The sequence below is a fragment of the Cryptomeria japonica genome, chromosome 5 (assembly GCF_030272615.1).
Source record: "Cryptomeria japonica chromosome 5, Sugi_1.0, whole genome shotgun sequence".
Taxonomy (NCBI): Eukaryota; Viridiplantae; Streptophyta; class Pinopsida; order Cupressales; family Cupressaceae; genus Cryptomeria; species Cryptomeria japonica.
Genome location: NC_081409.1, coordinates 901126408 through 901145285, shown reverse-complemented (window position 1 = coordinate 901145285; position 18878 = coordinate 901126408). Strand labels below are relative to the sequence as shown.

The window sequence follows — 18878 nt, the reverse complement described above, 5'->3', positions numbered from 1 at the left end:
TAACGAAAAGGAGATTCAAGCACTCAAACAGCATATTAACTCTCAAAAAAAACAAGTTGAAGATCATGAAAGAACCATTCACTTGCATAATATGCTAGGGAAACAAAAATAGATTGATGTCACAGGTGAATGCTCAAATTCTGCAGATCAGAATGTAAAAACTGATAGCAAAAAGCAACTAGTTGAAAACAAGTGGAACAATTTTAGATTTAACTCATTTTTCAATGGATATTGCTTCTTCTATAACAGATTTAGTCACAAAGTGAGCACATGTAAATTTATGATGTCCAGAACACCAAGATTTGGTCATAAACAATACTTTGGTTTTTCTAATATGATCAGGTGTTTCAAATCTAAAATAATTGGTCATACTTCTTGACAGTGCAAGCAAAGCAAACCAACTACAGAAAAGGTTTGGAGACCTAAACAAGTCCAGAATGTTGAACAATCCATGCTAGTTCAAACTTCTTTTCTCTCTAGTAAGAAAACTTTATGGGTTGTTGATAGTGGTTGTTCTAACCACATGACAGGGGATAAAGACAAGTTCTTAAAACTTGAAGATCATGCTGGTGGTTTTGTGAAGTTTGGTGACAATTCTGGGATTCAAATAAAAGGTAGAGGATCTTTACTTCTTAATGATGGTACACCTCTTCATGATGTATGTATGCGGGAAAAGTGGGCTGATAGAATTAAATATGTGAAAATTTAGTTAAATACTATATTATGTAGAAGGCCTTAAACATAACCTTTTAAGTGTTAGTCAAATCTGTGATAGTGGATACAATGTTTCATTCAATTCACAAGGTTGTGCAATCAAAACCAAATCTGGCAAAACTGTTGCAACAAGATTAAGGACACATGGCAATATATATAACCTTCTTGACTCATCTAATTATGAAAGAAATGAAGGTATGTGTCTTATGGGTCAAGTTGAAGATAACTGGTTGTGGCATAAATGGTTAGGGCACATAAATTTTGATAATCTGGTTAGAATCAGCAAATTTGGAAATGTGAGAGGTTTACCAGTGCTTAATAAACCGGAAAATATTGTTTGTTCAGGGTGTATCAAAGGAAAGCAAACAAAAGTGAGTTTTAAATCAAAGGAACATTCTTCTACTAAACCTTTACAACTAGTGCACACCAATCTATGTGGTCCTACAAGGACAAGATCTATTAATGGTGAAAAATACTTCACGTTATTTGTTGATGACTTCACTAGAATGGTTTGGGTAACCTTTCTCAAACATAAATTAGAATCTTTTGAAAGATTTAAAAATTTTTGCAAAATGGTTGAAAAAGAATCAGATTTCAAACTTAAATGTTTGAGGTCAGATAAAGGAGGTGAGTTTACAACACAAGAGTTCGTTGAATATTGCGAAAATCATGGCATTAAAAGGCAGTATGCTACTGCTAGAACACCTCAACAGAATGGGGTGGTTGAAAGAAAAAATAGAACAGTAAAAGAGATGGCTAGAACAATGTTAGATGAAGCCAAATTACCTGATAGATTTTGGAAAGAAGTTGTTCATACAGTTGTTTACATCTTAAATAGGGTTCAAATCAGAGTGAAATCTAATTTCACTCCATATGAAATATGTCGTGTGCATGATATTGAGGAAGAACCCATGTTAACACTTGATAAAACTCCTGAATCTGCTGTAGTAGTAGATAATTCTCAACAAGAAATTGCATCAAGTTCTGACAAAACCACACCTCAATGCACACCTTCTAGGATTATCACTAAAAGGCATCCTCAAACTCTAATTATTGGAGATAGAGATGCAGGAATATTAACTAGAAGGAAAGCTAAGATTGAAGAACAAGATCAAATTGCTGAACATTTCTGTTTAGTAACTGAGTTTGAGCCTACAAATGTTGGTGATGCTTTAAATGATGATTGTTGGTTGAAAGCAATGCAGGATGAAATCAATCAGATTGAGAAAAATAAAACTTGGGAGTTGGTTCCAAGACCTGATAATAAAAATGTGATTGGTGGCAAATGGATTTTCAAGAACAAACTAGATGAGTTTGGGAAAGTGGTACAAAATAAAGCATGCTTTGTGTGCAAAGGGTATGCTCAACAAGAAGGTATAGACTTTGGTGAAACTTATGCTCCAGTTGCTCATATTGAGTGCATTAGAATTTTCTTGGCTTATTCTTGTTTTAAAAATTTCAAAGTTTATCAAATGGACATAAAAACAGCTTTCTTGAATGGGTACTTAGATGAAGAGGTTTACATGGAACAACCTAAAGGTTTTGTATCAAAGGACAATCCTGAATTTGTCTACAGGTTGAAAAAGGCCCTCTATGGTCTTAAACAAGCTCCTAGAGCTTGGTATTCTAGATTGGATGCACATTTAACAGCCAATGGGTTCACTAGAGGTGGTGTTGACAGCAATTTGTATGTCAAAATTTAAGGTGATGATATTCTTGTGGTTGAAGTTTATGTTGACGATATTATTTTTGGTTGCAACAATGATGCTTTATCCAAGAGATTTTCTAGATTAATGGAATCAGAATTTGAGATGTCAATGCTAGGAGAACTAACATTTTTCCTTGGTCTTCAAGTTTCACAGCTTAAACAAGGCTTATTTTTATCACAAACCAAGTATGCTAAAGAGATGCTTAAAAAATTTCAGATGGATGATTGTCATCCAATTAGTACTCCTATGATGACTGGTTGTAAGTTATCTAAGTCTGATGATTCACCTGATGTTGATCAATCTTCATACAGATCAATGATTGGTAGTCTATTGTACTTAACAACCTCTAGACCAGATTTAATGCAAGCAGTTTGTATGGTTTCACGATTTCAGTCAGCACCTAAACAGTCTCATCTTAATGTTGTTAAAAGGATTTTTAAATACATTCAGGGTACTCTAGACTATGGTCTTTGGTATCCTCGCAACAATGACTTTACATTACTAGCTTTTACTGATGTTGATTGGGCTGGTTGTCTAGATGACAGAAAGAGCACAAGTGGTGTAGCTTTTTTCCTTGGTGACCATCTTGTAGCCTGGCAAAGTAAAAAGCAAGATTCTATTTCATTGTCAACAACCGAGGCTGAATATATTGCAGCTACATCATGTTGTACTCAACTTCTCTGGATGGCTCAAACACTTTTAGATATGGGTATTATTGTTCCTAAACCCATCTCCATTCTTTGTGATAATACTAGTGCCATTAATCTATCTAAGAATCCAGTTATGCATTCTCGCACCAAGCATATAGCCATTAAATTTCATTTTATTCATGAGAAAGTCTTGGCTAATGAGGTTTCAGTGCAATATGTTCCTACTCAAGCACAGGTGGCAGATATTTTTACCAAACCTTTGCGAAAAGATGTGTTTGAACAACTACGATCTCGATTGGGAGTTGTCTCTCAATCTCTACTTCATTAACTTGATCATTGCCTTATGGGGAGCCTTGCTCTCCACCAACAGCTTGTCGCTGCTCTCCTTGCTCGTTGCTCTTTGCTATATCTTGTAGCTGATTTTGATTATTCTTGTCTCTTTCCCTTTGTCCTTGAGACAAAAAGGGGGAAAATATTATTATGCATTTGATTCACAAAGTTTGGCATTTACAGTTGTTTCAGTTATGATGCATTCAGTTTGGCATGCATTTGGTTCACAGAGTTTGGCAATTGATTCACAGACAGGTTAGCATTTGAAACTTGGTACATAGTTTGGCATTTGGACTGTGGTTTCTTTCAGTCTATTTGGATGGCCTTGTTTTTGCCATCAAGGACAAAGGGGGAGTTTGTTGACTTCTCTTCTATGTTGTCCTTGATGACAAAATTGCTCTTGGATGATTCACTTGATTAGTTGAATCTCATTGGTTGTGGCAGATATTTTACAACACGTGACCATCTTGTTTTATTAGTCTTACTGGAGGTATTTGATTTGACCTGGACAGTGATGTGGATGAATAAGATGATGTGGCACAAATTATGTGGATCTCAAAACAAAATTATTTATTGAAAGTTTTTTAATGACTTTATGTTTTTATTGCCTGGGACTTCAAAGATCTTTTTATTTTGGCAAAGCATTTTGGTTTTCGAATACAAAGGAATTAAGCCAAGATATTTTCTTCATCGCTTTGAAATGTTTCAAACCCTAGCCAACATCATAGCACTTTCTCAGACAAGTTTTTTCTTAGTAGCGTTTTTCAAGATGCAGTGGGTTTATTTGTTTTCCAGGCACCATTGTAAAATTGCAAAAGAACGTGAGTTTTATTTCAAACACTGCTCAGTTTTTACCTTTACAGTTGGAATAGGTAAATCTTTGGTATCTTGCAAGGATTGTTTGATTTTGGAAATGAAGAATAAAGGCTATTATTTTCTGTTACTTGCGTATATTTCTGGACAGCTACATTGTTTCAGTTTATTGTTAAATAACTTTCTAATTACTTTTATTTGCATTTTAAGATGCAAACCAAAGTAAATAAGGAAGTTTTCAGTTTTACCATCTTGGGTTCACTAAAAGAGGAATCTTCTTCATTTTTTTTAGTTTTTCAGTTACAGCGGTTGGGTTAACCCCAACTGAAGGAGGTGATGACCTTGAGTTGGTGATGTTCACGAATGAAGGATGGCTTCATTTTTCTATCTATATATATATATTCTTTGCTTAAAGTAAGGAGTCGGGATTGAAAAATTCAAATAGAAAATCTCTTAAAAACAGAAAAGTTTTTGTATATCAACAGTATTGCAGATGATATTTCAGTTTCTGGGCTTAACAAAGGCAGTATAGTGGAAGGAGTTGGTGTTCCTATGGAAACAAATGTAACAGAGTTGAAGATTTGATGTTAACGAAAAACAGGTTCGAGTGGTTTTTCTACCCCATGAGGGTTTTCCACTCAGGAAAATAATTGTGTCATGTGATGTCTCATTGTTTTGTGCATTTCAGTTTATCATATTCTTGTCAAGCTCTAATACATAATTGGTCTATTATTTGTCATATTATCTATCATGGGTTATGCATGTTTATGTCACATAAATCTGTTTTATATGGCAGTGGGTTTTATTGCAGCACTCTGGTAATTTTCAGATTTCCGTTAAAGCATTAATAATGATTGTTACTCCTCAATAGAACAATCTATTTGAATGTTTTTGAATATTGTTTTAGTATTGTATTGTGACTGTATCTTCTAGTTATTTTTAATTAGAAAGAAATCTATTCACTCTAATTCACCCCCCGCTCTTAAAGTGTTTCCACTTCCAACAACTGTCACGATCCACAAAACACGTGAATCACCAAAAAAAATTGATTTAGCTTAGTCTTCCCGATCTGGCTCGATCACAATGGGCCTTCTTTGGAAACAAGGAAACCAACGGCTAAAGCAGCCATCGATTGGTCAAAACAAGAAGATTTACACCAACTGTGGAAGGAGTTACAAAGAGTCGATCTACCAGAGGGTTCCTCGCGCCAAATAGATCCACGTCAAGAAAACAAATAAATACTCGGCTAAGGTGAATGGATCACTCCAAACAATGAACACGGCATGATCAAAGCTCCAAGATGCACAGGATGATCTCAACTAGCAAATGGAGACAATAAAAAAATCTCCACAAATGATAGAAATCTCATCGATCCAAGTAGATATAGAAACTGTCGGTCAAGGTAATACCCAACAGAGTAACTCTTCGCAAGAAACTCGCAAACTTTCGATTTGGCTGCAAACAATGAATGCCTGCTAGAGAAAGCCAGCCGATGAAGTCAACCAATCTTGATAAGGCCTCAACTAGCAAAGAAGTCGATCCTACAAACACAATAGTTTGTTTGCGCAAGAGCTGAATGCAAAAAGTCGATTGCAAAATGAGAAACGACTTCAAGGCCACCAGAACAATGAGAAACTTACAACCGCACCACAGATGAGTAGATGCAAGCCTCCCACAATAAAATGAATGCCTTCTGATAAGGACTGGATCTGGAAACACTACTGCAGATGTGGCAAAGCTGCCACAATCGACGTACAGCACCTCAAAACTTAAAAATATTGAGAACTCTCAAAACTCGAAGGAGCTACCAGATTGTTAGCTCTAATACCATGTTTTCAGTGAACTGTCATGCTTCTAGTCAGCATTATGGTGTCACATACTGTTCGTGCTGATGATTTCTTGGTTTCATCAGATCTTTGATCACCTCTATCATGATAGCCTGGTGACACGTGTTTCAGTGAACTGCCATGCTTTTCTTTAGTCAGTGGTATTTGAGGCGTGGTTTCTATTGTCAAGTAACTCTTAAGTCATTACAACTTCATGCGTTGAATCTCTCTTAGGTGTAGAAGATGTTCTACAGATTGACTCCTGGATTGGATGGATACGCCTACAGTGCTTTCTAAAGGTGCATAGTTTGATTTTCAATCTTTTTATTTTTTCATGAGAAGAGGCTTGTTAGGAACATGAGGAAAAGTTTTATTGTTGTGTGGTAATAATCTAATATAGAGTAGTCGGGCAAAAGTAATAAAATAGACCGTGTACATTTAGCGTGTAGTTTTGTTTTGGTTAGTTTGGAGTAGGGTTATTTACAACAACAAAGTTTGAACTCATGTATGAAAAGAAATTTGAAAATTAGAACATTAAAAATAAAAGAAATATTTTATTGCAAACCCATATTTTTTTTTAAACAATTATGATAATGGTGGCTGAAGTTTGAGTGTTGCATGAAGAACAAATTCAATGTTTGGACATTTAACAATTGACTTCTTTGGTGTTTGGGTTGCATTTTTAATATCCACACATTAGGTTGCCTATGCATCCCACTATTCAAGTATGTGGAGACTTCCATACAAGTTGATATCAATTATATGCATCCTAATACAATAATATTATGCAACTTTTAAAGTTGAGGCGGAACTTTGATGGCATGAACAAAACAAAAATTAAAACATTTCATTAGGTTGAGGCACATGTAACCTTTGGATCATCTAATCATAATGAGGTAAAATCAAGAATGTCTTTGGAGCCATCCATTTTACAGTTGACAAAATTTTTGAAGGTTTTAAAGGATCTTCAAATAGATATGATTGGACATTCAGGGCTATATTTGCTACACCTAACAAGGCCTCCAAAGGTCCATATGAGTCATTGAACGGATAAATTGTAATAAGATCATGTTGGAGATTGGCTACATTGGAGGATGGATACTCAATGGATAAATTGTAATAAGATCATGTTGGAGACTGGCTTTCCTTTAGATTTCCTTTTTAATGCTAATATTTTTTTAAGAATACGTGTATTGTAGAGTTTGATTTTTGGAGACATGTAAGGGGTTTGGTGTAGATCTTAGTATGGATGGTTTCCCAGAAAGTTCACAAGATTCTGATCAACAATTATCACCCTTACAAGGATCAAAGACAACAAGATGGAGCCCTATTGGTGCAAAGATCAATATGGATTGTTATCCAGAACAATTCCATGTTTGTGAATTGAGATTTTGGGACTAAGAGCTCAATAATTTAGCTCTGAGCTACACCTTAATGAGGGTTGACCTTTTGAGTCATTAGGAAATTTTGATGGAGCTCCACTTGATTCATGATTTGTTTCTTCAAAGAAAGATCTTCTCAAAATATATAATTCAATTTATGTAATTAGAAAGTTTTATGATGTTAGCCTTAATGGTGTCCCTTAGTCAGGTGAAACTTGAGGTTTGGATGGTACGTGTGTAGGAACAATCTGGTAAGGGTGAAATGTTGGTGTATTACACTATATAAATCTATTGCAGTTTCTATAAATGTCCATTGTTGGTTTTGTACTTTCTAATAGCCTCCTTTGTGGTGTATAAATTTCCTCTAAACTATAATCAAAGTATCTATGTATTCATCTGTCTCACTCTAATGAAATTCCATTTTGACATACTATATAGAAGTATTATATTTCATTAGGCTAGTTGTCACCAAACATCCATGGTTCATGTAGTTGAATCTTATATCATACTTGATTCAAATTATCAATATTATTCATAGTTTAACATTGGATGAAACATATTTAAGTATCAATTCCAGGCATCATCAAGGGAAGCATATTAGTATGTGGATCATGAGATGAATTTGGAGATATTCATCTAATTCATGATAGTTTTTAATCTTATCTTCATTTAATTCTTTTTTGCATTTTTACTTTATCTCATAATTATTTAGTTTATGGTATCTATTATTTCATTTTATTAGTTTTTCAAGTAGATTTATATGTTTTTGTAAACATTCAATCATAAATTTATTTTTTAGCTTTATTCTTCATTTTCCTATTTTCCTACTTGTTTATAGGTATGGATCTATTATTACTACTATGTTACATTAATAATTTATATTACTTGGTTTATTCATATCCTTGTCCTTCACCCCAAATCACATGATCCTTCCTTTCTCTTTCCCTTCCCTCTCTCCCATTTTTTAGAGAGTCTTTTTTTGCAACTAAACATTTTACAATTCCTTGAGCTCTCTCTCATCCTAATGATAATTCATGTAGTGTAACCCTAAATATTTATGTTCAAATAATTTCATACACAATCAAATTTAGAAACATAGAATAGATATTTGTATGGATTATAGAAATCTATTATCAATTATTCATGACACTTTCAACATATTTATATCTATAATAGGAAGTCATCTTGCACAAATTTATGATATTGTTAATTTCCAAGTAGAGAACCATTGTTCAACAATCATAGATCATTTTTAATATCTAAGGTCAAACATCTACTAGCAATACAAGAGATATTTTGATGAGAGGTTGCATGGTTTCCCTTCCCATCTTAGTTTTGGGAGGGAGCATTGAATCCTCAAATTGAAGTTCTATCCTTTTCAATTTCTAGGAGGGTCACATAGAAATTCTCTCTTTCTCTCCTTTGGGGGGAAAAATTATTGTACATTTTATTGAAAAGTAGTTCTTGGGAGGTCATAATGACTCCTATCTTCTATTTTCTTCATTTGTACATTTATTCTATCATTTATCTCCTAGAGAGGAGATTTTATTTTACAAGTTTTTTCATTTCATTTATAAAAAGATCTGTAAATGGGTACAAACATGGCTTAGTAGCTTAGACCCATCATATTTGCATAAATTATTCCTTAAGTTGCATTTAAGAGGGGGTGTTAGTGTAAATATGGTCTTTTCATATTTAGTTAGCTAATCATCCTTTCTAGGATAACTTATTTACACTAGTTAAGTCTCTATTTAGGGAATTTCAACTTTTATCTTGCTTCATGTGGTTGAGACATATGTACTCACCTTTTTAGACACCTATTGCATGCACACCTGAGACATGTGCAATTACTTGTCACATGAGAAAACATGTGTTGTACATTTGGAGGGGCAGCCAATCATTTTGTCCTACCTTCCTACCTCCTCTACCTTGCCTTTATATACAAGGATCTCATTGTATACTTTTATACTTGATAGACATGCTTTTGTGCTCATTTATTTTGTAGTAGAAAATATCATGATCCTATTTTCATAGCTTGACTTTTCCAACATGTTGCATATTATCTTATGTGGATATTGTTCAAGATTAATGATTTTGTGATGGAATTAATATGGAGTGCTTAAGAATAGAAAAGGGGTTGATTTGTAGATGTTAAGAATAGAAGATCAAGAGTTAAAATTAAATTTGAGATCAATGGTGAATGATTCATGAGAGATTGGGGTTGAGGAGAAGATGCCAATTAACATCACTAGATTGATGAATTTAGAAGATGAGATAATAGATCGAAAGAGAGGATAGATGTATATGTGTGTGTGTGTGTGTGTGTGTGTGTGTGTGTGTGAGAGAGAGAGAGAGAGAGAGAGAGAGAGAGAGAGAGAGAGAGAGAGAAATTGTTTGACTAAATCTAATGGTAGAGAATGGGTACTTTCACATGCTTGAAAAGAACACATAGACAAGAGGGCTACAACACATGTATCTTCTCACATGTGTGAGGACACATAAGAAAGAGAACTGTGACACATATATTGAAGACTTTGATAAGATTTATATGTATCCAATTGATCTAAATCACTTTTATAATTATTACAAATTTTTATTTTTTAATAAAATAGACAGAAAAACATTGAAATCAAATTATGTATATATATATATATAAATATATAAAAACTGCACACATGAGAGAGGTAATATACATAGTATTGTCATCCCACTGCATATGAGAAGTGCTCTTTGTGAGCTAAGTAAGAACTACTTTAAAGGTACATTTTAATACATAATATTATATTATAATATTGGTGCGATGAAACTGTCAAGCTTTGATGCTTACGGCAACCGGGCTTCGCACAATCTGTGATCCTCCTTGGATACATTTCCAAATTATCTCTCCAAATGTGTAGCCACGAGAAGCGACTGTGCCTTCGAATTTTAGATTATAGCTGGCAGTTTCCAAGGATTTTCCGAACTTTAATGTTTGCGGTTCCACACTTATAGTGATGCCAGCAGGGTTCTTCACACTCACTTGGTACACTGCATCACCCTCTCTACCCACATATGTCACTGTTCTCTTCTTTACCTGAACTGAATTGCTCCCTGATTTCATCATAACGGAAAAGGATGGATAGTTGAGATCACCGGCTTCCAAACTGGAGTTGGGACAGGAAACTGAGTACTTTGTGAGAAGAGCAATTTGTTGTTCGGTGTAGTTGAGAGAGCAGAGGAAGGTGATGTAATCTTGAGGCACCATGTCGTAGACAAGTCCAGGGTCTACTGCAGTATTTGGATTTACGTGACCCGCGCCCAACACGAAGGGATTGGCTGCTCTCATTGTAAATGAATCCGTGATTGGCTGCTCTGCATTGTCAGTCAAGTAGGATGACGTCATGAGAGCGGACTTGATAGCGGCAGGGCTCCATGTAGGATGTATGGCTTTAATCAGCGCTGCTATGCCACTGACGTGAGGACACGCCATGGAAGTCCCTGAAAGAAACTTAGAGGGCAACTTTCCGGCGTATGCTGCCAGTATGTTCACACCCGGTGCAATTATATCCGGCTTGAGAACTTGCGGATACTCTTTGCTCGCCCCCCTTGAAGAAAAGGCAGCAACAATGGGAGCAATTGTTTCCTTTCCCACAATCGTCAATCCTTTGAGAGTCATGGTAGCCGTTGCATTACTCCCGGTGCTTTTGATGTAAGCTTTGATTTTTTCTCCAGTTGTAAAACTCACGCTGATAGCCGGCAGAGTGTTTCGATTTGTAATGCCCTGCTGTGACCCATAACTCTCATCGTTTGCACCAATCAGTCCCGCACCCCCGGCTCGGGCCACTTGTTTGAAGGAAGATATTTGATTACAGACCACAATTTTGCCCTTAACCAAATTGGGAGCAAGGCTGCCAGGGACACAATAGCTTGTTCTGTCGTTGGTCGAGACATACACCAATGGCAGAGGCCGTTGCAAGGTTGCATCATCTACTCGGCTGTAGGTGGAAATGCCTTTGTACATCTCTTGGTTGCCCAAAACAACAGATGCAGGGAAATCTCTATCGATGCTGCTCGCACCCACAGTAGTAATCCAGGGCGCCACGTTACCAAGAGTAAACGGATAAGGCCCACCGTTTCCTGCCGACGCAGAAACAAAGACACCCCTTTCGATGGCCCCAAATGCTGCAATAGCTCTGTTATCATTGTAAAATGCCGTATCTCGTGACCCAATTGAAATAGAAATGATGTGGACGCCGTCAGCAATGGCTTGTTCCATGGCAGCAACGGTGTCCGTGTCATAGCAACCGTCTGCCCAGCAGGCTTTTTAGATGGCCAGCCTAGCTTGAGGGGCCATCCCTCTCGCCGTCCCATTGACAAAGCCAAAGTAACTGATCCCGGAAACTGCGGCGCCGGCCACGGTTGAAGCTGTGTGAGTGCCATGCCCATCGTTGTCTCTCGGAGATTTGTATTCCAAGGTTTCGTTAATCGGAGTCGGGTTCTGCGCTTCGTAGCCTTTGGAGAAGTATCGAGCTCCGATGATTTTTCCATTGCAGTTGGAGGAATCGAAGCGCCTCCCACTTTCGCACGCGCCTTTCCATCCAGTGGGAGCAGGTCCAAGGCCTTCATCTTTGAAGCTTTTGCTTTCAGGCCATATTCCCGTATCGATCATGCCCACGATGATATCTTTGCCATATGTAGAGTAGCGCGACCACAATCCAGAGGAGGAAGAGAGACCAAGAAACTCTGGTGCGTGGGTGGTGGAAATTTTATTGAGGGAGGAGGGGATGACCGCCAAGCAGCCGTCCATAACCTCCGTGGCCTGGGCCTCTGCCTTGGTCAGCTGCGCAGCAAAGCCGTGCAAGAGAGTGCCATATGTATATAACATCTCCTTTGCACTGGGATCGGACTGCACGATCTGGTCAAGCATTGAAGCATACCAGTGGCGGTGCGAATTGAACTGTTGGGGCTTCATGGACTTGAGGATGTGAACAATGTAAGCTTTTCTTCCACCATAATTTTCAGTAGTGCCCAAAATGGCAGAGAGAGAAAGCAGCGTGAGTATGAAGGTGGCAAGACAGGCTTTCGCCATTGCGGAAAGACTATCTTGTGTATGGATGAATGAAATCCAAAGTGAGTTTTATAAGGATTGGCGGAGGTAGCTAGGACTAACTACTGTTGTGAGTAACCCGAGTGATAAAACTATAGTTGCGTTCGGATCATATTCTATGAGACAACAGTGTAGGTCCCTACATCCAGCTTTATTTAAAGTGACAATGGACATTGTCCTTTCATGTGATTGACAATAATATCAAGATAAAGTTTCCATTTTATGGATATTATCATGTGAACAGTTTTTCCATTACCCATCTATTACATCAGAACTGTTCTTAAATTATGATTCTTGATTAAGAATAATTTTTAGTTAATATAGCTTTGTATGATTATTATTGACTATTTGATTTTTAAATAATCATATTTATATAGAATGAAGAGTAAATAAATTCAAACGTTCAAATTTTGTTACTTCTTTCTAGTTATTTATATTCTTTCAAACAATCATAAATTGTTTTGATTAACAAATATAAATTTGAAATTCCGTGTCTATTTAGATATTTAAATAGAGAGATAGATAACGTAAAAAAAATCTTTATTTCTTCACACTTTGAATATATTCAAAAGTCAAATGTGTTAAATCAAATGTTAACATTCAATGTAGAAGCAAGTTTATTTCATTCAAATTGTATTTCTCATTTAGTTTTTTTACGTATCTTCATTAGAATGTCTTAATATAATAATGTATGAAGCGATAAACTCTTCTGTTAGGTTTGTCTTATGACACAATTCTTATCTATCTTCATTTCATCTATTTGCACTAATGCCTATATAGTTTATACCTATTCAATTTTATTTCATTTAAATTATTTTCTTTACATTCAATCCCTATTTTTAAATCACCACCTTATCCTCATATATCATCATTAGTGGTATATGCTTGATCAAGGTCAATCCCAAGGAGCCTAGGAATGATCTCTCTATTGAAGGATAGTAAAATTAATCCAAATAAAAATCTATACAAAATGACAAAATATAAATACTTATAATTACACATTGAATCTCAAAATTGCAATTAAATAGGTAGCAAAATGTATGATAAATATAATCCAATCGATTCAACAAGAAACTATACAAAATAGTAACAATAATTGTGAGTCCTCTCCAATTTCTTGTTATTAAAGAATATTTCCATTTACTTGAAGTGTTCCCCATCTTTTATATTCTCTTTCTCTGCATCCTCCAATTTTTCATTTCGTATATTTGTGGGTTTAATGAAAGCTATTCAATTAAACATTCAGGTTATCATAAAATAAGTTTTTGATAGATGCCTCAATAATGAATATAAGTAGCACTCCTCATTGCAATCTATGTATCTAATTTTACAAATCCAACATCATTTCTAGATTGTCAATAACTAAAAAGAAAAATAAAACTAATAATACAAATTAATTCCCTCATTATCACTACAAGTTTGATATAGTACATATTATTATAGTACAATCACATTTTTTTAGATCAATTTGTTTAGTTTCACCAATAATCTCCATAAGATCATTGTCTGAATTAAAATTAATGGAAATAGTTTGGATTCCTCATAATAGTTTCTCTTGCAACACTCTTGGAGATATATCTAGAAAAATTATGGCAAGTACCACTTGGCCAATCTTGAACTTGTTGGCAAATGCACACTCCAATGAGACATTGTAGGTGATTGAAGGTTTTGTCATTGATGGCAACCTTACATTCCTATAACACCCGCAAGGCAATCCATCGGCACTAGCAAGATCAGACTTTACATCGGCACACAGACCACTGGCACCGACAGTGAAAGGAAGCATACCGACACAGAGGCCGATAGGAATTTTGTTTGTAAATTATTTTGTTAATTATTGTAAAATCATTGTAAGCCCACTTGGCAAGTTGTAAAATGACTCATATATATAAGAGTTCATTATAGAGGAAGAAAGAGAATGTAATGAGGAAAAATAAGGTAGACCTATTATGCGAATTATAGGTTAAGGATTTATGTATGAAGCAGAGCTATAAACCGGTATTGGATCTGGCATAGTAGATGCTATTTTGAAGCAGTACAAGACATTGGATTTATATAATCCATTTTGTAAGTCAGTGAGACTTCCCATTTGTAATTGAGCAGTGAGCTCTAGGCACTTGGCCTTCCTCCATGTGCAGGCCCCTCTTGTAGCAGTAATATTCTCTTATTGGCCAGTAAGTGAATATTGTGGGTCACAAATCCCACCGAGGTTTTTCCCACACCGGGTTTCCTCGTTAAACTGCTATGTTATGGTGCGTTTTTCATGTGGTTGTTGTTATCTCTGTTTATTGCTTTATTTCTTGTTTACTAGTATACTGTATTAATATGTTCTACATGTTTTAAGTTATAGAGGAAGAAAGAGAATGTAATGACGAAAAATAAGGTAGACCTATTATGCGAATTATAGGTTAAGGATTTATGTATGAAGTAGAGCTATAAACAGGTATTGGATCTAGCATAGTAGATGCTATTTTGAAGTAGTACAAGACATTGGATTTATATAATCCATTTTGTAAGTCAATGAGACTTCCCATTTGTAATTGAGCAGTGAGCTCTAGGCACTTGGCCTTCCTCCATGTGCAGGCCCCTCTTGTAGTAGTAATATTCTCTTATTGGCTAGTAAGTGAATATTGTGGGTCACAAATCCCACTGAGTTTTTTCCCACACCGAGTTTCCTCATTAAACTACTATGTTATGGTGTGTTTTTCATGTGGTTGTTGTTATCTCTGTTTATTGCTTTATTTCTTGTTTACCGGTATACTGTATTAATATGTTCTACATGTTTTAAGTTAAAAAAATCATTAAACCGGTTAGATACTGATTCACCCCCCCCCCCCTCTCAGTATCTATGGGAATCCTAACAATTGGTATCAAAGCTTGGTCCTCTATTTTCAGAAGCCTAATAGCTTGAGGAAGATCTTGACATCGGTAGAGATGAAAATCTTGATGAAAAAATTAGAAGCAGCTCTCTCAGACTATGATGCAGAAAAATTGAAAAATATTAAACTTGAATATGATCTAGAAGTTGCACAGGATATTATTCAAGCACTTCAAGAAAATCTTACCATTACAAGAAACAAGAAAAGAGAACTTTGTGAAAAGATGCAAAATGAGATTGATGAAAAGGAAACTCTTAGTGATCTGATGAATAAGCTGAAACAAGAAAACATGACAACAAAGAATGAGATGTAGGATATGACTATGAGATTTTGTAAAGAAATTGAAGATAGAAAGAAAAATGAAGAAGATTTGACTAGAAGACTGAATGATGTTGCAAATGAAAACACAAGACTTAGTTATAAAAATGATATGTTGAAGACAGATTTGATGCATGCAAAGGATGACTCAAATGAACTCATGAGACAAAAATGTATATTGGAAGGAGAACTAGCTGCTGCAAATCAACACAAAGAAAAATTCAAGAAAAGCTTAGAAGAACTTGGTGACTTGTTGATGAATCAGAAACCTAATGGTGACACTAATGGTCTTGACTTTGAAGCTGGTGAAAGCTCTGGTACTGCAAACACACAGGATCATGGATAACCGGTAAGACAACCTACTACTGATAAATTTAATGGAAAATGCTTTAACTATGACAAGTATGGTCATAGAGAAAATCAATGTAGATCTAGAAATTATCAGAATACCAATACACCCATCGATCAATGATCCAAATGCAACAAAATTGGTCATAATTCTGAAAATTGCATAATGAATGTAAGATGTGATGTTTGTGGAAAATTTGGACACTGATCTAATCAATGCAGAACACAAACCGACATAGGATATGGAAAAGCTATTCAAAAAAATAATGTGACTTGTTATGCTTGTAACAAGATTGGACATATTGCTAAATTTTGTAGAAGAAAGTCCTCACCAGTAAATAACAAAGGTCCTAGTTTGAAAGGTAAAGAAAAAGTTGAAGAAGTTAAGCAGGAATTCTCAAAACAATGGATTAGGAAATCAGAACTAAATGTTGATAGGAATACTCCTCCACTGGCAGAACAGAGTAACACTCCACCGACATAATAGAGTAACATTCCACCGACAGGAGAGTCTTCATCAAACTGAAGAAAATTCCTTGAGGGTTTGGCAATCAAATGTGAAACATGTTATTATTCCTTCGATTGATGGTGAGAAGTTGAAATTACTTCTATACCGGCAGATAAGTTAAGTGATTACCTAACCGGTAAGCATTAAATGTGATGGTTGGAAAAATTAACATTATAAATCAATGTTTTGGCTCCAATTTCATTTCACCGAGCATTCAAACAATCAAAGAGCACGAAAAATCCTGAGCAAAGACATTTCGAGCAAAGAAGTAAAGCAATTCAGCAAGCAATCTTTTCTAAGGTAGATAAAGGTATTTATATCCATGGCTTCTTCATCTGTTCCTGAATTCATAGCAAACCCTACTATAGTTGAAGTGATTAAATGCCCTAGACCCGTATTCTAGTTAGTTCCCAAAATTGCTAAGAAAGATGATGATGTTGGTGCATTTTCTCAAGTCCCCAAAGGAGTAGTTTTTGCAGAAGACCCTAGAATGTACATTCATTGTCACATAGAAGAATTAGGTGATGAAGAAATCAAGAGCATGTATAAGACTGTAATTTGTGATGATTCCCGTAATGTGAAACCTGAACACAAAATAGTTGAAACCCTAGGATTCACTGAAATTCTCAGTATTCCGGATTTCCCTAAGGAAGTTATAAGGATAGTTTTAAGTAGGGTTCATGGTGAATTCTTCTGTTTAGACTCAGTTCATAAAATTACTAAAGAGGCAGTAAAGGTTGTGACATGGTTACCCTCCATTGGTAACAGACCTGATTAGACAAAGAAGGTCTCAAATGGTCTAGTGATGAACCTAACAGGTGAAACATCTAATAAGAGATCCTTAAGAGTAAATGATGTAACCGACATCAATGTTAGATTTATTAGCATGATTTTAGGCTACAAAACCACACATGCAAATAGGTTAAACTCAATCTCTAGCCTATGCATAAAGAGTGCCTATGATATGATCATGGATAATGCAAAAATAGATGTGTGTGAATGGTTGAAAGATGAGCTTATTGATAATCTTGGAAAAATTAAGAAAGACAAAAAGGGGACATTTAGATTTGGAAACCTACTTGTCTATTTAATGCTGCACATAACAAAACAAGTGCCTAATATCGATAATAAGAATTTTGGTTTTGATAAACAGGTAGGCAAACAATTGTCTGATTTACTAAATAACATGGGTGAAAATAGAGAAAATAATATAAATGAGTACTTTCAAGTATTGAAGGCCCGGATGAATACTAGAGTCAGACTTTCACAAGCAATTGTAAATAAGTACAAGGATGAAATATGCTTTGTTATTAAGAAAGATGAGATTTGGATGGAGGCAGTTATCCCAAGAACCATTTGGGTTACAAAAATGGGTTATGAAACCGATGACCACATAATTGAAACATATGCAAAAGCCCTTCTAGAAGCACCCAAAGAACCTGAAGAAGAGGTATTTGGCATGCTGAGACTATTGAGAATCAAATTCAATCTAAGAAATGGGTAAAGAAGGTAGAAGCAATAGTAAGAAGAGGATCTAGGCAAGCAAAGGCTATCAAAGAAGATGTACTTAAACAAACCAGTATCACTGAAGATGAGTTAGAAACACAACAACCAAAAACTCACCTTTCACCGGTAGCAACTTCTTCGCAAAGTGACATGCCAGCTGCATTTAAAAGAGTTGTGAGGAAAAGAGAACCTTCACCGGTATCTACACCTTCTCCTATAAGAACCAGACAAAAATAACAGGCAGTAAGGCCCCCATATAAGAAGATAACTCCAAAGAAGAAGAAGTTAACACCAAAGAAGAAGACTCAACAAAACATTGCTCCAATTGACAGACTACTAGATGAAATAACAGAGGATGGACAACTAAAAAACATCAATAAATTATATGATTCATTATCAGTTGATGATAAGGAGAAAGTTGAAAATAGTGTAATTATACACTTGGACATTTACAAGAAATTTCTAATACAAGTTGTACATGAATTACCGAAAGAACTGTTTAGAAGACTTGAAGCTAGAAGGCAAGCTGTTGTAGAGCTTGATAAGAAAATGAAAATTGAAAAACTACTTGTTGTTTATCCAGTCAACTCACCAAAATAGATAGATGATCTGATCTCCGAGGCTAACCGGTCAATATTTTCAACTGCACATCGACATGTAGCACTTATGGTTGGTAGAGTAAATGAGGTAGCAGAGGAAACTGCCAATGCATGGGACATATTCCTTGTAGAGAAGGAAAAGAAAGAAGAATATAGAAACCCCAAACCCATCAAAGTATATCAGAAGGATAAGGATAAGGGAAAAGGCAA

General features: G+C 35.6%; 2 protein-coding genes across 2 annotated transcripts; both read right to left on the bottom strand.

Annotated features, from left to right (window-relative positions):
- Positions 1-10233: 10233 nt before the first annotated feature.
- On the bottom strand, positions 10234-11679 carry LOC131034689 (subtilisin-like protease SBT1.8). The gene has a single exon (XM_059221203.1). The coding sequence runs from the start codon at positions 11677-11679 to the stop codon at positions 10234-10236; it is 1446 nt and encodes a 481-aa protein (XP_059077186.1).
- Positions 11680-11727: 48 nt separating this feature from the next.
- Positions 11728-12492, bottom strand: LOC131876289 (subtilisin-like protease SBT1.3). The gene has a single exon (XM_059221202.1). The coding sequence runs from the start codon at positions 12490-12492 to the stop codon at positions 11728-11730; it is 765 nt and encodes a 254-aa protein (XP_059077185.1).
- Positions 12493-18878: the final 6386 nt, after the last annotated feature.